The sequence below is a fragment of the Typopeltis vanoorti genome, chromosome 22 (genome assembly GCF_054136105.1).
Source record: "Typopeltis vanoorti isolate ZY-2024b chromosome 22, IOZ_Tvanoo_1.0, whole genome shotgun sequence".
NCBI lineage: Eukaryota > Metazoa > Arthropoda > Arachnida > Uropygi > Thelyphonidae > Typopeltis > Typopeltis vanoorti.
The window spans coordinates 8,548,547-8,574,766 of record NC_143570.1 but is presented as its reverse complement, the minus strand read 5'-3'; the positions used below and the strand labels follow the sequence as shown (position 1 = coordinate 8,574,766).

Here is a 26,220-nt window from a genome sequence, read left to right as displayed (position 1 = left end):
AAGTTTTGATAGTGAGAAGTTCTTGTTGTAAGCTTGAGGGAGAAGAGCATACATTATGTGCTCTGTTAATTAAAGACTTGATAACACTAATTTTTTGAGGGGTGTGATGAACATACTTTTCATAAATATATCTGCCAGTAAAGGTAGGTTTTTGATAAACACTGGTTGACACAGCATCTGGTACTTTGTCAAGCAGTGGTTGACAAAATACCAGATGCTGTGAGTTTGAAGGATGTCCAAGAAGTAAACTACCAGCATTTTCTTTTTCCATGATGAATTGAATCCATGGATGAAGCTTATTGAACCATTGTAGAAAAATGGTAAGTTCATTTTCAGAATGAGATCAAACAGCAAACACATCACTGACATAACAAAACCTAAGAGAGAGTTGGGGATGAATGGATGAGAACAAGGTATCTTCCAGATGGTTCAAAAAACAGTTTGTCAAAGGTGGAGATGGAGGGCTACCCATGGCAGTGCCTTCAACCTGTCTATAGATCTTGTTTTTCCAGTTTTCTTGTTATCCAGATTGCATAATAAATCCAAAAATCTTCACAACATCAGCATCAGGAGGGAGATTATTATATAGTAAACTAATAGTGTCAGATAGGGGAATATTGGTAAACAGTACAGTAAAAAGTCAAAGCAGACTAACAAATCCAACTCTTGTATTTGAATATTTTATTTTATTTATTATTATTATTTTATTTTATTTTTTTTTGAGAAAAAAAGTATGGAATTCTTGAATGATCTGGATTGTCAATATGGTTAATAAATGTGAGAGAAATTTAGCAATTCTATAGGTGGGAGCATCAACACAGTTCACAAATAGGTCTTACTGGACAACCTTCTTTATGATATTTTGGGAGACCATATAAATGAGGCATCCTTCCAAACTGGATGCATAACTTATCCAAAGTATTTTGATCCCAACTAACTTCATCAAAGAGCTTATTTAATTGTTTAATTTGTGTTTTTGTAGGGTTAGAACTAATTTCTTGACCTATCAAGATATCCTCACTTCTCCATAAAAGCAGTTTTAAATATGAATGCCTTTTCAAAGAAAGTTGCAAAGCCTTTTTATATAGCCTAGCCTGAATCAGAATGATTGTCACACTCTCTCTCTCTCTCCTAAAAGTTTTAGGAGATTCTCATTTTATGTAAATATCAAAAATAGTTTTAATATTATTTATTAATATATTAATTTTTAGCTTGCAACAACCATTTTTAATTGGTAAACCAATTATTGTATGTACCTTGTATTCCTGTTCTTTGATTTGCTTATTTCTACACACTGATGATGTACTGTTATTTTCTGTAAAAAATATCTGTACTTTCATTTACATTAATTATTGCGGTTATTGTTGTAATTTATTGTTTATAGTTATGCCACAGGTACCTTTAAAGATTAAAATTCCACACATTCACTACTCCCTAAATGAAAATAATCTTGTCCAGATCTTGCTAACTACAGTTTTACACAGTTTCTTTCTAGAAATGATCCCTATCCCTTTTTCTACCCCTAGGCAAGTGCTGAAAAATTTTTTCATCAGTCCTGTAAAATCCTTTTACTAACTTGTACGTTAAGTAACATGAGGGTGGCCTGAAAAGTTCTCAGCCTAACAATGGAAAACGAATTTATAATTTCAAAATTATTTTTATTTTTCAATATAATCTCCCTTAAGACTAATACATTTATTCCAGTGATGCTCCAGCACCATTATCCCATCCCTGTAGTGGTGCTCAGTAAGATCTGCAAAATACCCTTCTACAGCTGCAATTACCTCTTGATTCGAAGAAAAACGTTGACCAGGGAGGAAGAGTTTTAGTTTTGGGAAAAGATACAAGTCAGAGTTAGCCAAATCTGGGGAATAGAGTGGATGTTCCAACAATTCATAGTGCAGATCCCTTTATTTTTCCATTGCCAAAACACTTGATTTTTTTTGCCAAAAAAGTTTTCTTCTGCAAACTTTTCTCACAAATTTTTTCATCAAGTATGGTTAAAAGATCAGAATAACATTCCCCAGTTACTGTTTTACCCTTTTCAAGATAATTAATAAACAAAATGCCTTTAGCTGACCAAAACACCGAAGTCATGAACTTTCCTGCTGATGGAACCGACTTTGTCTTCTTTGGCTCTGAACAACCGGCCTCTGTCTGCTGTTTGGATTCTGGTGTGTAATGGTGAATCTCAGTCTCATCCATAGTTAATAAATCAATGCACTAAATCAGTTTTATTCTTGTTAAAATGCTCCAAGCACTGTTCAGAGATTTTCATGCGAGTGCGTTTTTGATCTGCTGTGAGATAGCATGGCACATCTTGCGCAAAGCGTTTTCATATACAATTCTTCATGCAAAATATATCCTACACATTCTTTTGAAATGCCTATAGTCTCAGCAATTTCACGCACTTTGACTCGCCTGTCAACCAATACCATATTGTGCACTTGATCAGCGATTTCTGGTGTTGTTACACTTTTTGGACGTCCTTCACATGGATCATCTTCAAGGCTGGTATGGCCACGTTTAAACTTGGCAGCCCATTTCTTAATTGTCGAAAACAAAAGAGAAGAGTTCCCATAAACTTTTATGAACTTTGAATGAATTTCTTTTGGCATTAAACCTTCTTTTACAAAGAATTTTATAACTGCACAATACTCAATTTTATCCATTTCATGGGATACAAACAACACTTTTGCTTCAGACAGCTGTATAAAACAAACTACTTGATATAATGACTCAATTTCACATGGATGCTTATGACAGATGTACCAACTTAGAAAAAAAAATCTCTTGCCTGTAATGTTGCCATCCTTGGTTGAGGCCGAGAACTTTTCAGACTACCATCGTATATATATAAAATTGGGTGTTCCATTACAACCAAAGGAATATATATAATATATATATATATATATATCTCTATTTGTTATTTGTTATATGCCATATTTGCATAACAAAAAAAACTGTGGCTTCCTTTGGTTGTAATGGAACACCCTTCCCCTCTCACTGTTAGCTGAAGGAGAATTATCTTCAAATAATTCAACTTTTTTTTTCAAAAAAACTCAATTTCTTCTCCCCTATGCAAAATTGGTAAACCAGCCAGAAAACTCATACATCTAATGTTCATAGATAACATAGATAGGATTTATCACTCTGATAGTAGCCTTAATTAGATCTCTATGAAGCCAAGGGGATACTTATTTGTGACAGGCCACTAACACTCGAAAGGGAACATTAAATGAGATGTTATTTCTTTTTAATAGGTTTCAGGGATTCATTTTTCATTATTATTAGCAGCTTTTCTTTGATATAATACTGAACAAAATATAGTTCCGTTATAAAACTGTTCTCCATTCCACACATTCCACACACTGATTCTTAACGTTACACCTATACATAAAGGGGAAGAGTTAATAGTAGCATATCTGCTATTCTATTTTTTTCTATTCTATTATTAGACACCTCCAGGGAGTCCAAAGACTCATCGAGGGAGGGAACCTACTCTACAACTCTCCGTCTCCACCAACCGCAACTACCTTTAACTACACCAATGCCATCTACTGCCGATCACCACCACTGTTTTCACAGACAATCACAAACATCCATGCCTACGACGGGATTCGAACCCGCAGCCTTTTGGTTGGAGAGGTTAAGATTTTAATTTATGAAAAATTAAAAGGCATAAATCTGCACCTAACACCAACTAAATATTCATTAAGGTTCCTTTAGATCAGGAAAGAGAGAGGGATGTCCTTTGAACTATTCTTCACAATTATGAGCTTTCTGGATTATTGGAAGAAGCAGTTACACGATGAATAAATGTTAATAAAGAACTTTAATGCCGAAGCATACATCATTGCTGTTGAAATTATAAAAAGAAATACATGTGCATTAATCAGTGCTTAAACTATTAATTTACTTTTATTCACATTGTTAACTCTAAATAATCATGAAACCTACAAATATTATCAGTTGAAATTAGATCAGAAAATGATTTTAAACATGAATATGGATGGATGACTCTTATAGTTTGTGGTGAAAATCTTGGCCTGTGTTTCCCAGCCCATTTATCAACAGATAGGAGACTGATTAGACAAGCAGAAACTGTCTGTTATATACAGTGCTTATTTTGTAAAACAATGTGCTGGTACCCTTTGTTATACTAAGTAAATGTGTAAAAAATTGCACATATACTGTTGTGTACTATCTGAAAAAAAAAAAAGAAAGAAAAACCTATTATATATAAGATGATTTATTAGTGTTTTTTTTTTTAATGCAAACTTAATGCATTTAAACTAAATAACAATATTTTTCTAGAAGTAGAGGTGGAGGAAATTTTAACTGAAGCAGAGAAAAATTCTGATAATAAAACTGATTCTGAAAATCCTGAACTCAATAATGATAAAACATCACCTTCAGCTGACTGTACTGTTAATTCACAACCTGATATGGAAGTAAAAGAAGAAGTGCAATCATCTTCACAGGAAGAAGATACCATATTAGAAGAGGTTAATAAAGAAAGTGCAAGCAAAGAACTGGGTTCTTATATGAATAATGTAAGTATGGTTGATTGCTATAGCATTTATACATAATAATAAGATACATGCTATGCTGATATTTAATATAAAAATTTCTTTATTTTATATTAATTGATTAAGTTCAGGGGATAATAAATCCCTCATTATTTTAAAGCCGGATACAAAACTTGAAGATTGAAATCTAAGAATTTCATGCCGAAGAATTTGATAGATTTCGATCTCTGAGTTTCACATCCGGCTTTAAAATAATGAAGGATTTATTATCCCCTGAACTTAATTTATGCTGCCGGGAAAAAAAAAAAAAAACCTCTTGGCTCTTTATCATATTAATTGATTATTGAAAATCAGCTAAAACTACTGCACTGTGTGTGTGATTGTACCTGTAAATGAATCAAATTATATTTATTTATCATAAATATAATTTTGATAATGATAATCAAGATAATGATAAAATTATAAATAATGAAAATGTTATCATTATATTTATTTATATAAATGATAAAATTATAAAATAATCGAGTGACACGTTAGAAAAAAAAAATAATTTGTGAAATTTTCGACCAGGTTTGTGACAGTTAGTTTTCTGTAGACTGCCATTAGGTTGACACAGAATGAGACCATCCAGAAGAGGGAGACAATTGTGATCTACTTCAAGTTTAAATTTAATTTTTGGCTTTATTGAATTAATTTTCTCAAGAAATCCATGAAGATCGGACAAGGAAGAGTTTAGTACGTATCTGTACCAAATAGGATGGCTTAGGAGAAAAAATGCCTACAATGTGTTTTTCAAATCATTCCATAAAATAATCTGCTAGAGTAGAGGAAAATGAAGACCCATTGCAGTTCCTTCTATCTGTTTATAAAGTTTGTTTTTGACAATAACCTGAATTTATGACAAATTCAAATAATTTTACAATATCAGGAAGAGTATCATTGTGTAATAATTCTGTTGTATCAGTCCAGTAGGATATTTGTGAACAGGAAACTACATCAAAATTGATTTAAAGATCTGTAAGTTGTAAAGATAATCCAGGTATTTTATTCTTGAAATGTAAATTTTTAATGAAAGAAAAAAAAAAGAATTTTCTATAAATGCAGAGAGAAGATTTAACAGATGTTTTGACAGGTGTAAATTGTATTGTAGGTCGATGCTCTACAATACAATTTATTATTATTATCCAGGCCTCCATGGAGTCAAAAGACTCATCATGGGAGGTCATTTTTAGGAAACACACAGTTTATCATACAACTCCTTGAACCCATTGACCTTTCATGCTCTAACCACTCTCTCTGAGGCAATGCATTCCACGGTTCAACCACCCTCCATGCAAAGAAACCACTCCTCACCCTCTTGCCCACAGCCTCCTTTTGTAACTTCCAGGGATGGCCCCTTGTCATCACTCCTCCCGTTGTGTGACCAAGCGAAAGAACTCCCCAATGTCTGCCCTGTAACTGCATCTCTACAATTTAAAAGTCTTGATCATATCACCTCTCCTTCTTCTATCCATCAAACTCTGCATTCCACATTCCTTCAGTCGATCCTCGTAACTGACATTGTACAGTCCTGAAACCATCGTTGTTATCTGCCTCTGCCCTTTCCACAGTTAATTTATCTCCCTCGAATCCTGGGGACCAAACCTGAGAACAATAGTCTAAGTGTGGTCTGATCAGGGTCTTATACAATGGAATGATAACTCTTTTATCTCCGCAGGTCAGCATCCTACTCAGTATTGCAGCAATCCTCTGGGTTACCTTCACCAAATTTGCAATATGCTGACTGAATTTCAGTTTTCTATCAATCATCAACTCCAGATCTATTATCTCCCCTACTTCCTCCAGTATAGCTCCTCCAATCGAGTATGCATCCTTCCATCGATGGTTCCCAACCTTCAAGACTTTACATTTTGCTGCATTAAACCAATACCACCATTCATTTGCCCATCTGTCTAGTTTATTCAAATCCTCTTGCAGGGCTGCCACATCTGCACTATTACCGATAACCCTTCCCAGCTTCACATCATCCGCAAACAACTAAATATCCACTTGCAATCCGTTGACAATGTCATTGATATAAAGGTTGAACAATATAGGTCCCAGTACTGAGCCCTGTGGAACACCCCCTTGTAAACTTCTGCCTCCTTGATATTTCCCCACCATACACAACTCTCTGATACCTATCGGACAGCCAATCCTGAATCCAGTTGACTAACCCGACATCTAAACCCATGTGCTGCAACTTAAATATCAGTTTATCATGTGCCACCCTGCCAAACACCTTTGCAAAATCTAAAAAAATGGCAGTATGTGCCTTTCCCTCATCAACTGCTCTTGTCACTTTATTATAAAAGCCATCATATTACTAAAGCAGAAGTGCCTCTTAACAAATCTATGTTGATTCTCACAAAGCACATTACTCATCTGCTCAACGCTGTATATAGTCCCTCACTAATTTCTCAAAGACCTTAACAACTACTGATGACACATAAACTGGCCTATAATTAGACACTTCCAGTCTGCTACCACCCTTGTGCAGCGGCACTATCTTACCTTCCTTCCATTCCTTGGGTACCTTTCCAACAGCCAGACTTTTATTGAAGAGCCAGATCAATGGAGCTGTCAGTTCTTTAGCGCATTCTTTCAAAGACGTGGTGAAATACTATCCCATCCCACAGCTTTACTGATATCCAGAGTATTCAGTATTTGGAACACACTCTCCTCTAAACCTTGAACCTGCCCTATCCTTCTAGTATTAAAACCTTCTTCTCCAGGATGAAATACTCCAATAAAGTGTTCATTGAACAACTGCACTATGTCTTCTGCATGAGTCACTCTATTCCCATTTTTATCCTGCAATGTCATTCTTCCACAATCATTTCTCCTCCAACTGGCCACATAGCTAAAAAATTCCCTAGGATTTTCTTTGGATCTTAGTGCCAGTCTCTTCTCATATTCCAGTTCTGCCTTCCTCACCATACTAGTCACTCTTCTGGCCTGTGTCTTATATTCTTCATGAATCTGCTCTTCACCTGTCTCCTTATATCTCTTCCATAGCCTCTTTTTCACATTCAGTTCCTGTTTAATATTGTTTGTCATCCACTTTACACCAAATTGTGTCCTCTTCTTCACTTGTGGAATACAGCTTATTATTGCTGCTAACAAATATTCTTTCACAATTTCCCAAGCACTAATGATATCCTGGCCTTCCAACCCACCCACTCCATGGAACTGCCCCCAGTTGATACCTAAGACTATTATAATCACCTGCCTTATAATTCCACATATGTTCCCATCTCTTTGATACTCCTACATGTCTATTCATCTTCCAAGTCAAAATCACGTGGTCACTCTCTCCAACCGGTGGGAGATATGTCATCTCAGTTATTATCAACTCTTCTGATGCTGTGAACAAATCCAAAACTCTTGAACCTCTTGTTCCCTCTATTACATGTTGCCTAAGATATTTGCCCCTCAAGAATTCTAGAAATTCCATTCGCTTCTTGCTACATACATCTTCCTCTCCCCAATTTATACTGCTGTAGTTAAACTCTCCCATAACAATCATTCTTCTTGCACTTGCCAAGCTCAACTGTCTAAAAATTTCCTGGTCCCCACCCTCTGTGCTCCTTGGTTTGTAGCAACATCCCACTAAATATCCTGTCTTACCCATCTCTACCTCACGCCATATGCTTTCAAAATCATTAATGTCACTGCTTCCAAAGCCTCCACTCTTAGAGGACATAAGTCGTCACTTATCATAAGCAGTACTCCACCACCATGCTTTCCCTTCCTATCCTGCCAAAAAATGCTGTACCCTGCTACTTCTATTCCTGTTATTATATCCTCTTCTGTCAACTACGTTTCAGTGATCCCAATAATCTTTGGCCAGGCTGATGCTATCAGCACCACCAATTCCTCTCCTTTATTCCGGATACTTCTGGCATTACTATCAAACATAAAAATGCCACTCTTTCTATACCCGGCATTATCCCCTCTAGACTCCTCTGGGCTCAGCATTACCTGATGTCATCCCCCTTCTCCCAAGTACCCATTCCCACAAAAGGCCACCCCTGCTACCATCCACCTTGGGCATTCTAGTTTCCCTGCATTGAGACATGGACTCGTTCAGAACAGCAATCTCTCCAGACACCTGTGTCCTTCCTCATTCAAATGCAAGCAGTCTCTCGCATGAAATTCCTCTCTGTCCTTGAATGCTCTCCAAGCATCCACATATTCCAATCCTCTCTTCTGACACATTCTAGCTATTATGTTATTCAATATTACTGCTCTTCTGCTCAGCTCGTCACTATCATACCTAGGCAACACACACTATCTTTCCTCTCTGCGTCTTTTTTCATACAACCTCGATCAAGAATCTCATATCTCTCGCTGCCCAATTTACATCACCTCTCAAGTCATTCGTCCTACCATCACAATCATCTCATCCACCCTTTTACCCCTCTTAATTGCCATGGCCACACTTTCTATCGTTCCTCCAGGCAAACACTCTTCACTCATCCTATCTTGCACACCACAGATCATTGAGTCCCTATACATTACACCTCTTACCACCCTGTTCCTCGATTGCTCCCATGTATCCCTCACTCTCTCTCCTCTAACACTTTCTCTCTGTGTTCTCCTACTTACCTGACATCACTCTATCCCTGGTTCCAGAGCTCTCTTGCATTCTTCTCATTCCCTCTCTCCTACTGTTTCCATTCTCTCCTCTTCTTCATTCCCATAACTCTCTTATTCCCTCTCTTCCACTTATCCTCTTCTATCATTCACATAACTCTCTCTCATTCTCTCCTCCTCTATCATTCCCATACCTCTCTCTCCTACTGTTTCTATGCTCTCCTCTTCTATCGTTCCCAAACCTCCCTCTATCTCATTCCCTCTCTCTCCTACTGCTTCTATATTCTCCTCTTCTATCATTCAATCAAAACTTCTACCATCAAAACCATCTCCAAAAACTTCACAGTCATTCAAGCCTTCCACACTCCTGACTCGTATTTTCTTTCATATTTCGCTCGTCATTCTCTCCTATCACACTACTCGTCTCCTGACATTCATTTCCCATTCCTGAAGCAACTAGGTCAGTTATCGAAATATCTAATTCATCGATTTCCTCCCACTGCCTATATTTTGTGCATATACGCACTCCCCCTTCTCTCACCCACCACATATCCAACTCTCAAGAATCATACATGCCGCAAACACTGCATGCCACAAAGTCCTTTATTATGTTACATATAATAGACTTCTTAAATGGCTCTTAATTTCTCATCAAACTACTCTTATTTTCTCATTCATATTCCGCTCGTCATTCTCTTCTATCACACTACTCATCTCCCACTCGTCATTCTCTTCTATCACACTACTCATCTCCCAACATTCATATCCTGTTCCTGATGCAACTAGGTCAGTTATTGAAATATCTAATTCATTGATTTCCTCCGACTGTCTGCATTTTGCACATATACGCACCCCCCCCTTCTCTCGCCCACTACATATCCAACTCCCAGGAAGCATACTTGCTGCAAACACTGCATGCCACAAAGTCCTTTATTATGTTATGTATAATAGAGTTCTTAAATGGTAGAGGACTTGGTGACATTTGTGATTTCAGCTGCGTCTGCCGTCATTCCTTTCTGTCGAGTAACTACTAAATTAATTGCTAAAAATATATATAAACACTGTATCCTAGATATATATATATATATATATATAAATAAATGCTAAATATAAACATATATATAAATATAATGCTATGTTCAACTATACTAGATATCAAAAACTTATCTTCTCTTTCACAGCAAATGCTGTCGACTGTGACCTCGCCTTCTCGGTAACCCAAAAATAATCCAATATATAACAACGAAACTCCAAAAGCAGAACCACTAAAGAACACTTGTGTTACTGAGAAAAAAAGTAGCATAATTCACAAAAGAATTCATACTATACACTATTTAAAAAAACACTTTTTCAGCCAGTTGCTGATCAGCTGGTTGGACTCCTGGTTATAGAGATGTTGCCATAGATAATCTTTTCATCAATATAAATTGCAAAGTTTATTTTCTTATTTTTCTTAAGGAGTACTCTTGATATAAAAGCACTAGTATTTTTCTGTGATTTTAATGAATAAAAATAATAAAAATATAATGACATAAATAATGTATATTCAGACATACTTTGGGGTAGACCTGAAGTTCTTCATGTTCTTGTCTTGCTGACTTTAAAATTTACTTGGAACATAAAATGAGATGGTACATTGTTGATAAGTATAAAATCATAAAACCGAACACCATAAAATAATAAATTACAAGGGAATCAAGATCAAGCTGTAAAATAAAATAAAGATTAAAAATATGTGGAAAATTTAAAACCACAGAGGAATAAATAATGTCGCAATATAATGAAACTGCCAAGAAAGAATGAATGAATAAAATAAAAATGTTGCATTACAGTGTGTATGCAATTTCACCTTTGGCATCGTCTTCATAGGTGCAAAGGGTGCTTGAGAAAAAATAGATGAAAAAGGTCGAGATGGTGGCAGAGTATACTTAAATGGTTGCACTGAATTTTTTTTAGTCATCGCTCATTGGCAGAAACCTCAGAGTAATTTTAATATGGTGGAGCTTCCAATTCTCCAAAATCACATAGGGGCAATAGATATTTATAGAGTTGCTGTCACATCTTATAATTGTGGTTTCTGAAACCATAACATGGTTTCATTATTTTGAATGTCAAGTATGGTCACTTTTTCATGTTGTTTATTATTTTAACGGTATAATAGAACACAGAAAATAAGTAAATAATTGATTTATTAACTTGATGCTGATATTTCGCTGGTATTATAACCAGCATCTTCAGAGCACAAAAACACTGTTTGTCACAATACGCGAGTCTCGCGTATTGTGACAAACAGTGTTTTTGTGCTCTGAAGATGCTGGTTATAATACCAGCGAAATATCAGCATCAAGTTAATAAATCAATTATTTACTTATTTTCTGTGTTCTATTATACCGTTAAAATAATAAACAACATGTTCGACGAACACATAAGTCTGTCCACATGGTCACTTTTTCAAGTCGAGGAATATATTTCTGTTCGAACGTGTGGACAGCGATTTCAGTTTTACTGGTATTTCATTTTTTATTTTGGTTTTTTCTTTTTTATTGGTTAGCTATTCAGGAATGGGGATGTTACAGTCACAAAAATGTTCTTGTAGCCATGACCATGGTATCTGATTGTCAAACTTGTATAAGAAATATTGTAATTTCACAGACAAGGAAATTTGTATACCAATTTGTGATATTGCAGTTTTCTTTGTGAGAGTGAAATTTGGTGGGTTTCAGAAGAGTAGCTAGTTTGTGATTAGTAGTGAAAACTAATTTGTAGTCTGTATGTTTAAAAATATACTTAAATGTTTTATATATATTTTTTGAATATATAGTAATGTTACTATTTTATGGGTTGGAAAATTCTCTTTAGTGGTTGTAGTAGTTAATCGAATTTTGGCTGTTAGATTGCATAATTTATTAACTGCATAGGATATTTACAATTTTTAAAAATCTATGTTATTTTTTTTTTTAAATTTCTTTATTAAGATATCTGTTTCTAGTGGAATATTTATATATGTTTATAAATTATGAAAAAATAACTGATTTTTTTCAAAAGCGGATATCTTAATAATAGGTAGGAACATTGAAAACATTAGCTGCATCCTGAATAGAAAACCTATAGAACAGGTAAAACACTTCAGCTATTGAAGATGGTAGATTAACTAATGATAGGAGTTAAAGTGCAGGTAGTTCCTGATATGTGTAGGTTTGTGAAATAGTTTTGTAGCTATGTAGTCATTGGATCAAAATTAATTAGTGGGCTAACTTGGACTAACTTGTTTATCTAAATCCTCAACCCCTATCCGGTCCTTTGTTTGAAAACCAAAGTTTGGATAGGAGTCAAGGATTTTGAGTAGAATAGAGAAAGGTTTTCATTCCGGATTTGTGTCTGTTATTTGATTGGAATAGATGTTTAAATCATAAATAAAGAAACAATAATTATACTGAGAAAAGGAAAACTATCATCCACACACGACTGATTTCTTAGGAATATATAAAACAGTTTATCATGTAAGGAAAATTAGAATTTAATATCAGTTCCTATATATTTCACTCACTATAACATTATTATTACTATACAGGCCACTTCCATGGAGTTCGAAGACTTATCACTGGAGACCCAGTCTATCCACACAATCTATCATACCTCCCCTTTTAACAAACCCGAGCAAAAAAAATTTAGTCCTCACATTCATACTAACCACACCTTTATTCAACTTCCAGGGATGACCCTTTGTTCTAGTCCCTCTAGCCAAGTATTGAAACATTTCCCCTGCATCTATCTTATAAAACCCTTTAAGCGACTTAAATGTTTGTATCATATCTCCTCTTTTTCTCCTATCAACCAACTTCTGCAATCCACACACCTTCAATCTATCCTCATAGGGTGGCCCAACATCTTGGTCACTCTCCTCTGAATCCTCTCCACTATTTCTTCATCCCCAAGAAACCTGGGGAAACCAGACTTGAGCACAGTAATCACGATGTGGGCATATCAAAGCCTTATAAAGAAGAATAACAACTTCCTTATCTCTACTTGTTAATGTGTTCTTTAATAGCCTAGTAATCTTATCCTAGGAACCTTAGCAATATGTCCTATAAATTTTAACTCTCTGTCTACCACCATCCCTAAATCTCTAGCTTCATCTATTTCCTGGAATACACCGCTGTCAATGTGATACACAGCTTGTAATTTGTTTATCCCAAAATGTCTAACTTGACATTTCTAGACATTAAACTGACACCCATTAACTTTTGCCCATACTGATTGTCTATTTAAATTGTCTTGCAAGCTCTCCACATGCCCTTGATTAATTATTACTCTACCTAATTTTGCATCATCAGCAAACAACTGAATATTTCCTTCAGGTTATTTCCTATATCATTTATGTACAAATTAAACAGCAATGGTCCCAGCACTGAATCTTGCAGCACACCACTTGTCACCTGTTTTTGCCTCAATTCTTCCCCTCCATATACCCATTTTTTGTTGCATAACAGAGTTTCATGCATAATTATGTGGAATGCCTTTCCAAAATCCAGCAAAATCACCGTGTAGCTTTATCCAACTCGGTTGTTACTCTATTACAAAAAGCATTTCTAAATTACCAGCATGACTGACCCTTCACAAAGCTATGTTGGCCTTCATACAGTATCATATTTTTATCTACCCATTCTTGAATTCTCTTTTTGACCAATTTTTCTAGTACTTTTACCAAATTATAGATCAATTATGATTGATCTATAATTTGCTATGCAGTCTTAGAACCTCACTTATGCAAAAGAATTATTTTGCCGTCTTTCCACTCCCTTGGAACTCTACCAGAACTGAGACTTAAATCAAAGAGCCTAGTCAAAGGCATTGCCAGTTCCCTTGCATATTCTTGTAAAACCCTAGCTGATATCCCATCTAATCCCACAGCTATATTTACATTGAGATTCTCTAATATCCTAAGAATCCCACATAGGGTCTTCCACATAGGTTAAAGCTGTAACCTCACTAGGATGATATACCCTTACGAAGTTTAAGGTGTGTAGAGACAAAGTGGTCATTCAGTATCTCCACTATTTGATCTGCTTCTGTCTTCGTGACCATCATCATCACTCATTAATGTTAATCTTCCATTGTCATTCTTCCTCTTACTTGCCACATAATGAAAGAATTCTTTGGGATATCCTTTGGCCTGCTTGGCTAGATTTTTCTCATAATCTGATTTTGCCTTCCTTGTCATGCTGGTCACCTTTCTTGCCTGAGCCTTGTACTCTTCATGAATTTGCTGGTCACCTTTCTTGTATATATATCCTCCACAGAATTTTCTTCTTCTGCAGCTCATGCTTAATGATATTTCGCATCCATCTAACTCCTACCCGATTAACCCTCCTTACCTTAGGTATACAATTTAATACTGCTTCCTCTAGATGACCCTTAACTATATCTCATGCACTACTAACATCCTTATACCCTGCAGTGTTTTATGCCATGGTACAGATTTAAGTTTCTTCCTAAGCATGTCATAATCATCTGCCTTGTAGTTCCAAAAATACTCCTTCTTGATAGAATATTCCTCATGCTTTACAATCTCCCAAGTCAATATGGCATGGCCACTTCCACCAATTGGAGGCAATGTTGTCACCTTGGTTGTGGATAGCTCTTCTGATCCTAATCAAGTCCAATACTCTCCCACCCCTAGTCCCCTCCATCACATGCTGCCTTAAGTAATTACACAGGCCCTGCGATGGAAAAGTTGTCTGAGATGTAATAATTGATTCTTATAGATTTTTTTAGGTATTGAGTTCAGAAAAAATAAGTAAAAAAATTCCATCACCCACCAATTTTACCCAATTTCTAATTTATCATTTTTATTAGTAGTATTTGGATTTAAATTCAGCATTGGTATTTATTTTCATTCTCCTTTATTTACAGCTAATTAGTTGCATAAAAAAAAAATGTATGTATGATACTCATGAGAGCAGAGGTAGAAGAACACAACACTGAACATATACAAGCAAGTACAAACAAAATTTAAGCTATCTCTATTAGTCTGTAATCTTGTGGTAATTGTGTAATTCTATATATAATTAATGGTGCCTTATTACTTGATAAATTACAGTTTGTCATTTTAGAAAGGCTGGAATGTAGAGTAATGAGAGAGAGAGAGAGAGAGAGAGAGATGAACAACAAACCTGAGTATGTGAAAACAGGAGAATGAAACAGATGACTGAAGAAGTGGTCACGAATGGAGAGAAAGTAGTGTAAGTGAGATTAGTGGGAAGATGGGGGGAGAGAGAGAGAGAGAGAGAGAGATGAAAATGAGAAAAAGAATGAATAGGAGAAATGGCACAAGTTCTTTTGGACAGGGAGATATGGCATAAGGAGTGTGGATCTGGAACGAGTAGAGAACATGTGTATGAGGGTGGTTAACATAAGGAAGAGATGGGACACAGAAGTAGTAATTGGATTTGAGGAAAAATACGTGATGCCTTGTGATAAAGAGGAAGGCCAATGTGAATTATAGAGATGACAGCTGAGATATAACTTAAGTAGGACTGGTTACAGAACCAACACCGAATTACTGTGTGTGTGTTTATGAATGCCAGGAATATCAGAAACTAAAGGGAAAAATTGTTGGTATAAGGTGAAACAGGACAAGAAGGGATAGGAAATGCTGTTGATAACAGGCCCATATGATGTGAGGAAAATAGTGACAGTGGTTTTCAGATAGATGGTATGAAGTGGAGGTAAACCAAATGATATTAACATGGATGTTGCTATAGGCTTGAAAATATTGAACATGTAAATGTATAAGCATATTGGACTGATGAACAAGAAAAGGATGATCATTATGAGTTCTCTTAATCATGGTAATGTGGATTGGAATGAAGAGATGGCATCTAGAAGCAAGAAAAATGTAGTTCTCAAGTTTGTGAACGTGAATTACCTGTCACATCATATAAGAATCCAGAGGATCTACAACAACTGAGAGTCTTGAATTTGATCATTTTATCAGAGGATGCTATGTGATTTTCAAATCCACCTCTATTTGGTGAAAGTGACTATGAATTATCTGGGTAATGGGTCAGCCATATGAAGACTTTTGTTAGGAACGGATATATGCGATCAACTCACCTCCAGCTATAACAAATTCACTCTTTGTAACATACTACTGAAAAGTCCCAACTAGAAACTTATAAGCACAGTGCTAGCCTAAAAGAAGTCCATTGTAGCAAGCTATTCACTGTTCCTGAGTTTGCTATAGACTGTGATTATGGAAAATTCAGGAAACAATTTGCAATAAGAACAGGGAATGAGGAGCTTGATCAAAAAATATAAGGCTGAGGCTTCAAATTATTAGCTAATGTATGTGTGTTTGTATCTGGAGCTGTAGTTAACTTGCTTGAGAGGTTGATGATGGCTGACAGCTAGAATTGGGTTGACAGCAGTGTCATTGCCTGATGGTTAGCAAGAATTTGATAAATAGATTTTTGTTTTAGCAGTCTACTTAGGCTTACAACAAGGTGGTAAATGTAGTATTCAACAGAGATGCATATAGAATAGTGTATATAGATTTTTGTAAACATCTTTGATAGATAGCTACATGACAACTCATACTCTAATATCCCAATTTAAAATAATTATATTGAGATAAATAGGATATTAGAGTAGTGATTGTGGAAAGTTTTTTCCACTTGGTTATACTATAAATTAAAGATGCCAAGAAATTATATTCTTGGTTTAATCCTTTATCCAAGTGTAAGCAAACAAAGTTTGTGTGTGAAGTAACTTCACGACTGGGCTACTTGTATATAGAAGCTAATGACTTCCCATGACTTGCCTTAGTATTCCATAATACAAACCACATATCCTTACAGACATGTATAATGTTAAGCATTATGGGAAAGGCCACTACCCAGACTGGTTTTGATCTTTATTGGGATCTCATCAGTAGGAGCCAGACCCAGTAGTGATACCAAGATTGAAGTACTGCAGAAGTAATGAGACCTCAATAAAGGTCAAAACTGGTCTGGGTTGTAGCCCTTCCCATAATGCTTAGCATTATATATGTCTCTGAGGATATGTGGTTTGCAGTATGGAATACTAAGGCAATTCATGGGAAGTCATTAGCTTCTAGTAGCCCAGTTATGAAGTGATTTCATGTGCAAACTTTGTTTACTTATACTTGGATAAAGGATGAAACCAAGAATATAATTTCTTGGCATCTTTTATAGTAGTGAATTGTATAGGAGATTATCTGTCTGATAAATATTTAGCAAGTGGTGTGTGGGATAGCGTATCAAGGAAGAGGAATGTCTTTAGTAGTCAGCTGCAGTGGTTTCTTTTAGGACCACTATTGTTTAACTTACGTTGATATTTAACTGTAATTTTTAGGGAAAGACAACGTATACTATTATATTAATTAAAAAACTTTAATTAATACTTCCAATATTTCGGTAATGTTACATTGCCATCTTCAGGGAACATAAAAAATAATGATATGTGCACACAGGCACTAACACTGAACAAATATGGCTGAAGACAACAACTGAAGTCAGTCCTAGAGTCCTAAAAGGTGCCACCTAGTGGGCTAAATTAGGTAGTAGTCTTGGCTGTTGGGCTGATGTTCTAAGAATGCAAGCTTCCCATATTTGGGGCAGTCTCATGCATCCAAATTTGTTGAGGTTTGGGGAGTTTTTTAGAGCTGAGGCTGATTCTAGGAATAATCTCTCATATTTAAACATGCTGTGGTGTAGTAAGGTGGCTTTCTTCCAGCATATTTTATGGCGGGGTCCAAAGTCCTGACTTGCTGACCATGGCTCGTCAATACGGCAAGTTAAAACTGAAGATCTCTAGACAACTGAATCGATTAGCCTTTCTAAAATGCTGCTCGGATAATAATGTGATCCTTAATTGTGTTAAAGCCCCAGATTCCCTTCTCCTAAAGTTCTCCACATATATAGACGCACTAGCTTCGCTCTGTTACAGGAGCAAATTGCCGCTACTAGTGTTCTCTTGGCCGATACTAACGAGGTTATTCATTCACTAGAAGAGCTTACCGCCATGCTGAATGATGACCTTTGGATGATCCTCTCCGATGTCTCTAATTGTTCAGCAGAAAAGGAATTCCAAAAAATACAATGTTGGCACATCAAAAAATTCAAAAGTTTAAAAAAAAACTCGGCTTGCAAACCTCAACTACCACTCAACACAGTAATAAACCTCTCATCCTTACCTTGAAGCCTGAAGCAATCAGTGCACTAGTCCACAACTTTGCCGTAGCACCAAAAAAAATCCCTTCTGAAGAAATAATGATTCAGGTAAACATGGTATCTGCAACCTTCCCAATCATATTACCAACAATATCAGACTAGATGTAGCCAGTGTTCTTACCCAAGCTAAACCTCCAAAAAGCAACCTATCTAAAGAAGAATCCAAAGCTCTACAGGAAATAAAAAATAACAGTAAAATAATAATTACTAAAGCAGATAAGGGAAATGCCACGGTAGTTCTAAACAAAACTGACTACACAGGTAAGCTTTTCTCTTTACCATTAGATTAGTCTGCTTACCTCTCTATAGAATATGATCCCACCAGCTCCCAAATCAGAACACTCCATAGGCTACTTAAGAAGGTTACTTCTTGGCCCTGTGGAAATTACTAACAAACTAAAACCTTTTAACTCAAGATCCCCCCCCCCCAGAATATATGGACTTCCAAAAATCCATAAACAGAATGTGCCATCACGTTCCATTGTGGATGGCATTGATTCCCCCACATACAAATTAGCCAAAGTGCTCACACAATATACTGGCAACACACCTTCACACATAAAAAATTCAGCCCACTTTAAAGCCAGTATAGAAAACCTCTCACTCCAATACACTGACATAATGGTCAGTTTTGATGTCTCCTCCTTATTCACCAATGTCCCACTCAAAGATACTTTGGACCTCATCCAATCAAAATTTCCTCCCGATATCTTAGCCCTATTTCAGTTCACCATGAACTCAGGCTATTTTGTTTGGCAGGGAAAATTCTATAAACAAATAGAGGGGACAGCAATGCGTTCTCCACTCTCTCCACCTCTGGCCAACTTCTTTATGGAGACCTTTGAAGAAAAAGCCTTAGACTTGGCTCAACTTAAACTTACTGTTTGGCTATGCTATGTGGATGATGTGTTCTCTATTTGACCGCATGGCTTGGACACAACTTCTTATCACATTTAAACAATCAACACCCCAGGATCCAGTTTACCTTGGAAAAAGAAAACAATAACAATCTCCCTTTCCTAGACTCTGATTACATGCTGGCCTGATGGATCTCTGCTTTCTCTGTTTAAAAAAACCTATACATACAGGTAGACACATTCACCAGCAATCACACCACCTTTGTAGCCAATGGCTACAGCCCCCATAAAATCCAAAAAATATTAAAACCAATTGACCTCAACCCCATCCCCCTCTTCATAACAGGGACTACTCTAAATCTATCACCATTCCTTTTATTTGGGATACTTCTGAAAAATTAACAAACATCCTAAATAAATATGTGACTTGACAACTTGTTACAAACCATATAAAAAATTGACATCTCTTATCTGCTCCCCCAAGGACCAGCCACTTCCTCTAGACCTACCTGGAGTATATGAGGTCCCTCGCAGTTGCAAACTGTCTTACTATGGCCAAACAGGCAGGACAGCTAATATCAGGATATCTGAACATAAGGATTATATTCATTTCCACCAATACAGCCACTCAGGACTTGCTGACCATGCTTTGGACATGCTGAGCAAGTCCAACCTGCCATGAAATATCCTTGAAGAAAGCCATCTTACTACACCACAGCATGTTTAAATATGAAAGATTATTCCTAGAATTAGCCTCAGCTCTAAAAAACTCCCCAAACCTCAACAAATTTGGATGCATGAGACCGCCTCAAATATGGGAAGCTTGCATTCTTAGAACATCAGCCCAACAGCCAAGACTACTACCCAATTTAGCTCACTAGGTGGCACATTTTAGGACTCTAGGATCGACTTCAATTGTTGTCTTCAGCCATATTTGTTCAATGTTAGTGCCTGCATGCACATATCATTATTTTTTATGTTCCCTGAAGATGGTAATGTAACATTACCGAAATATTTGAAGTATTAATTAAAGTTTTTTAATTAATATAATAGTATATGTTGCCTTTCCCTAAAAAGTACAGTTATGTATCACCAATGTATAAGTTTATCTACAAGAATTATGTCGATATTGATAATGTGATTTGCAGTGGTGTTTGCAAATGATGCCAAATTTTGAGAGACCTATGAGGAGTGGAACAGATGTGGCTCTATAGGGGTTTGAATAGACTGTGTGAGTACATGACTGGGGGCTACAAATGTGTGGTGCTATCAGTATTGCAAAGCATAGTCTGAAATTTGGAAACTAGTTGATGAGCTTATCTTGAAGGAAGCAAAGGAGATAGTGACCTGAAATTTAGAACTGTATTTCTAGAATTTTGAGAATGACACAAAGTCAGGACATAGATAGATAGAAGGTGTAAAGGTTATGGTTCACTGACTCTCTTTAATAGGTGTATATGTATAAAATATAAATTACTTAAATTACTCAGGAAAACCTGTTTTTATTTATAATTTATATTATTTATTATAATTTTCAAACACACAGTTTGATTTTAGATAGAACTTAAGTTTATAGTATTCTTTGAATTAAAAAAATAAATAAACATAAAAACTGGTGTTTAATTTTGTACTAGGTAAATTGCTACTCTTACATTATTTTCACAAAAGTGTTATTCTGAAATTTCTGACATTAATGTAAGTGATGTTGCTCCTTTTCAGAACAAAATTTACACAATTAGTAAACTTGACCTTTATGTTATATAATTTTTCCAAAAAATTTAATATTGGTAAACCTTTGTTTTGAGATAGATCAAACTCAGAGCTCTAGATAACTAGTTTTTGAATCCTAATTTTTATCATCTAATTCTCAATTATGTACTTTAAAGTGATGTACAGAATACTATAATAGAACATGAAAAGTTTACATTATTACTAAATTCTTATCAACATTTTTACTAAATTAGTCTGTTACCTATGAGGGCTACAATATTGTTAAATCTTATATAACATTCCTAAGGCATATCTAACAGCCTCAATTCTCCAAGATCTGTCTTCTTCTTCTGGATTTTTTTCCTGCCATCATGGCATCAAATACTTGTTTTGCTGATGTTTCTTCTCAGATTCTGTTTAAGTGATCATGCCACTTGAGATAAGCTCTGCTCTCATGTTCCTGATTGCTAATGATGTGATGGTCTTTTCTAATATCTAATATCATTTTAATATGATTCTGCCATTGATGCCATGTGTTCTCTCCCCTAATTTTTCTCAGAACTCTGATATTTGTGTCTCTAGTTTTTGATCAGTTGTGTTATTTCTAACTACATGGTGTTATTCTACAGAAATTTTGGAGCACTGCCTTATCTTCCCATCATGTAATTATAGAATATTACCACAAGGGGTGTAACTCTTACCTCCAGCTTCTTTGCACATGACTGTCCTTGATAAGGCTGGCTTGAGGCGTTAAAACATCAGCATGTAAATATTTAGTTAATAATTAGCTAAATAAATATTTAGTTAAATTATTTATTTTCTGTTTTATTATGTAGTAGTCTGTCCAGATATCATCTGCATGAGTGAATTTAATAGCAAAGGAGATTTAAATATGAAAATAAAGATAATATGAATCAAAACTATGAATACCATAAATATACATGTGTGTGTGTGTATACATATATATGCATTGTTAATTGTTTCCTTATGATAGGATGAGGCACATTCAGTGTTTTATGGTAACAGTACTTGGTACTTGTTTTTTCGACTCCACCATATCTTATGTGAAAGACTTGGAAAAATGCAAGAAGCCAGTGCATGTCTCATTTCTGAAAAGAAAAATCAAGACAGTGTTGATAAAAAAGAACCTAAGCTACAAGGTATAAAAACAGTATTTTTTTATGGTAAATAAGAAATCTTTGAAAATGATAGTAATATAATTTTATTTCTTTGAGTGATTACAATATATTTTTTTCAAATCCCAGATCCAAAGAGTAAGAAATTTTGCCAAAATTGTATCACTTCTGTAGTTTATGAGGTTTGTGAAATTCTTATTAACCCCCCTAATCATTAACAATAATAATGGTCTAAAAATCCCAAGAATATGGAAGACACATTCTACCCACATAACCTTTCCATAACAGTTACTGTATATTCCGGTGTACAAGTCGACCATGCGTATAAGTCGATATTGGAATTTTTTGAGTTTATTTGAGTTTTTATAGTATACTCGTCGTATAAGTCGACTCGAAAAATTTCTTTTTCGTATTGACCAGTTGACCAATAGTGAACTAAAGTGCAATGGCTCCTTTTAAAAGAATTAAATATGACGCGAGTTTTAAGTGCAAAGTGATTAAATTTCCGAAAGAAAATACTAACTGTGTTGCTGCACATCAGTTCGGAGTAAATGAAAAACTGGTTCGCAATTGGAGAAAAAATGAAACTTTAATAATGAAAATGCCAAAAAATAAGTGCGAGTTACGGAAAGGAATTCGTAAGTGGCCTATTCTGGAAAATAATGCTGCGGATTGGATTCGAGAAAATCGCCAAAATGGACCCATTATAACAAGAAATAATATTCGTTTATTTGCTTTGAAGTGGGGCAAAGCAAATAAAAAGGACAGCGAAAACTTCAAAGCTACAGTGAGTTGGTGTAGCCGGTTTATGGAAAGGAAAAATTTAGTGCTTCGATTAAAAACGAAAATCACACAGAAGCTGCCAAAGGATTAGTTATTAAGTTTTCAAAGATTTATAATTGCTAAAAGAAAGCAAAAAAATTATTTATTGTCTCAAATCGGAAATATGGATGAAACTCCAGTTATGTTTGACATGATCGGGATAGAACAGTAGAATTGAAAGGAAGTAAAACTATTTCTTTAAAAACAACTGGACATGAAAAAAGCCGTTTTACAGTTGTATTTGCTTGTATGATGGTACTAAATTAAAACCTATGATAATTTTTAAAAGAAAAACAATTCCATAGATCAAAATTCCAAGAAACGTTTTTGTCCATGTTCATGAGAATGGTTGGATGGATGAAGCAGGAGTTAAGCTATGGATAAAAAATATTTGGAATACACGACAAGGTGCATTAAAAAATCCAAACAGTCTTTTAGTGTGGGACATATTCAAATCCCATTTAACGGAGAGCACAAAATTTTTATTAAGAGAGAATAATACCAATGTGGCAGTGATTCCAAGTGGGTTAACTTCACTAGCAATTGTTGAATGTTTGTATAAACAAGCCATTTAAAGACAGTTTACGAAAACAGTGGAATGCGTGGATGCAAGAAGGCAAAAAAAGTTACACAAAAGGAGAACAAATGTGACATGCGTCTTTGGTAACTATGTGTAAATGGGTAGCGAAAGCATGGGATGAAATAAAACCAGATACAGTAATAAAATCTTTTAAAAAATGTGCTATATATCTAACAAATTAGATGGCTCGGAAGATGATTTTGTTTACAATGATCACGAAATTGATGCTAAATCTGATGGAGAAAACGAATACAATTTATATGACGATATACTGGAAGAAATTACAGAACCAGAGTACAATGAACTTTTCATACATTCAGACAGTGAAAATTAAATTTTAATTATGTAGTTACCTATTTATTTTCTTTTGTAAATAAATAATTATATAACATGCAAATAATTTTTTCTGTAAATAAATTTTATATAAGTTGAAATATTTTTACTTATTTACCCTTTTTGTATATTGCTAATAAATTTAACAGAGTATGATATGTACTAGTTTTTTCTTGGAAAGCAATCAGTTTTTGACTAGGCGTATAAGTCGACCTAAAAAATTTAGTACTTTTTTTCAATGCTGAAAAGTCGACTTATATGCTGGAATATACGGTAATTATAAATAGGACTGTATGTCATCTAGGATCTTAACTCTAATATAACAACTCTCGTGTTAAAGTAAGACACCACTTTTGCTGTAATAAAACTATCTATATGAAATTGTCCTCTGGTGATGTTATAAATAGAATATAGCTTTGATGTAGTTATTTTATTTTATTTTTATTTATGTATTTTTTCACTGGAGGTCAGGCCAGTAGAATAACCGTAGATCAAATCATTGTCTTTTTGGCATACTGTTTGAAATATAATATAGGTTGTCTAGGTATATATATGTGTATACTTCAGATGTTCACCTTAATATGAAGGTCGAAACGTTGGGAAATTAAAGTTATTATTTCTAACATGGTTGTAGTCTCCATAATTTGTCTGAAATGAATGCTCAACACTGTGTAACACTAAAGGAAAGAAAACAATAGTATTAATAGTATTTCATCATCATCATCAAATTCCTGCCATGTACCCTCAAGGGGTGTACAGGATATGACAGTACTACATGAAAAAATTACATCATTACTAACTTCCTATCTACAATTTTCCTCCAAATCAGTCTGTTACTTGTCAAGACTCCAACATTATCAGATCTTATATTTCTATCGTCTAAGGCACTTTGTACCGTATCAATCCACCTATATCTTGGTCTTCCTCTGGGTCGTTTTCCTGCCAACCTGGCAGAGAACACTTGTTTTGCTAATCTTTCCTCTCCCATTCTATTTAAGTGACCATACCATCTGAGATTAGCTCTGCTAACGCATTCCTGGATGCTGACAATGTCAAGTTCTTTCCTAATATCCTCATTTTTAATATGATATTGCCATTGATGCCATCTGTTCACGCCTCTAATCTTTCTCAGGACTCTCATATCTGCGGTCTCTAGTCTTTGGTCAAGTGTTTTACTTCTGACCCAGCTCTCAGATCCATAAGTTAAAATTGGTTTGAACACAGTCTTGTATACAGCTAATTTAGTGTTCCGACTAATTTCTTTCTTATTCCATATGAATTTATTCAATTGACTTCCCACGATACCAGCTTTGCTGATTCTGTTGTCTATTTCTATATTTAGTTTACCATCTTCAGTAAAAATTGTGCCTAAGTAGCTGAAATGTTTTACTTGTTCCACAGGTTCTCCATTCACAACACAGTTGACATTTTCAACGATTCTGCCTATTTTCATTGTCTTTGTCTTTTTATTGCTGACTTCATACCATATCTATTACAACAGCTATTCAATTTAGTCAGAGAATCTTGCAGACTTGTAGCGGATTTATTTAGAAGAATAATATCATCTGCATAAAGCAAAGAGCTGACATTAACATCTCCAATTTTGATATCAGGTTTAATACCACATTCCTTCATAATGTGATCCATATAGATAATGAATAACAGAGGGGATAATGTACATCCTTGTCTCACACCAGATTTAACATTAAACCATCTTCCTGTACTTCCTTCAATTCTAACTGCTGACTCACAACTCAAATAAAGACTAAGTATTGCTTGATATAATGCCCCATTGACACCATATAACTGCAGCGTATTGAATAGCTTCTCTCTTGGCACCTTGTCATATGCCTTTTCCAAATCGACAAAACTTAAATACAGATCTTTGTTATATTCCCATGCTTTCTCGACTATTTGTCGTAAAGTGAAGATCTGATCCTGACAGCCTCTATTTGGCCTGAATCCAGCTTGTTCTTCACCAAGCTTTTCTTCCACAATTCTTCTCAACCGTTTCTCAAGTATACTTGCATAGATCTTGCCAGGAACACTCAGTAGGGAAATACCTCTGTAATTCTCACATTCAGTTTTATTTCCCTTTTTATATATGGGTACTATGAGAGCTCTACTCCAATCATCGGGAATTCGTCCCTCTGTCCAGGCTTTCTGAACTATGCAGTGCAGCCACTGTAAGACTCTTATACCACCATACTTCAGCATTTCTGGTCGAATATCATCTACTCCTGCTGCCTTTCCACATTTCAAGCCTTTGATGGCTTTTTCTACTTCAAGTATGGATATGTATTCCTGACTGCATGCCTGGTCAGTGTTTTTTATCACTGTGCTGTCATCACTGCTTGT

At 35.3% G+C, this 26,220-nt stretch overlaps 1 protein-coding gene across 4 annotated transcripts in view; it reads left to right on the top strand.

Annotated features, from left to right (window-relative positions):
* The window catches only part of LOC150094143 (paired amphipathic helix protein Sin3a-like), a 382,913-nt gene that overhangs the window by 241,730 nt on the left and 114,963 nt on the right, over positions 1–26,220 (top strand). For all 4 annotated transcript variants that reach the window (XM_090411964.1, XM_090411965.1, XM_090411962.1 and 1 more), the window contains exons 16-17: positions 4,318–4,556; positions 21,986–22,151. In XM_090411964.1, coding sequence (XP_090268090.1) covers positions 4,318–4,556; positions 21,986–22,151 — 405 coding nt within the window. The remainder of the gene's footprint in view (positions 1–4,317; positions 4,557–21,985; positions 22,152–26,220) is intronic.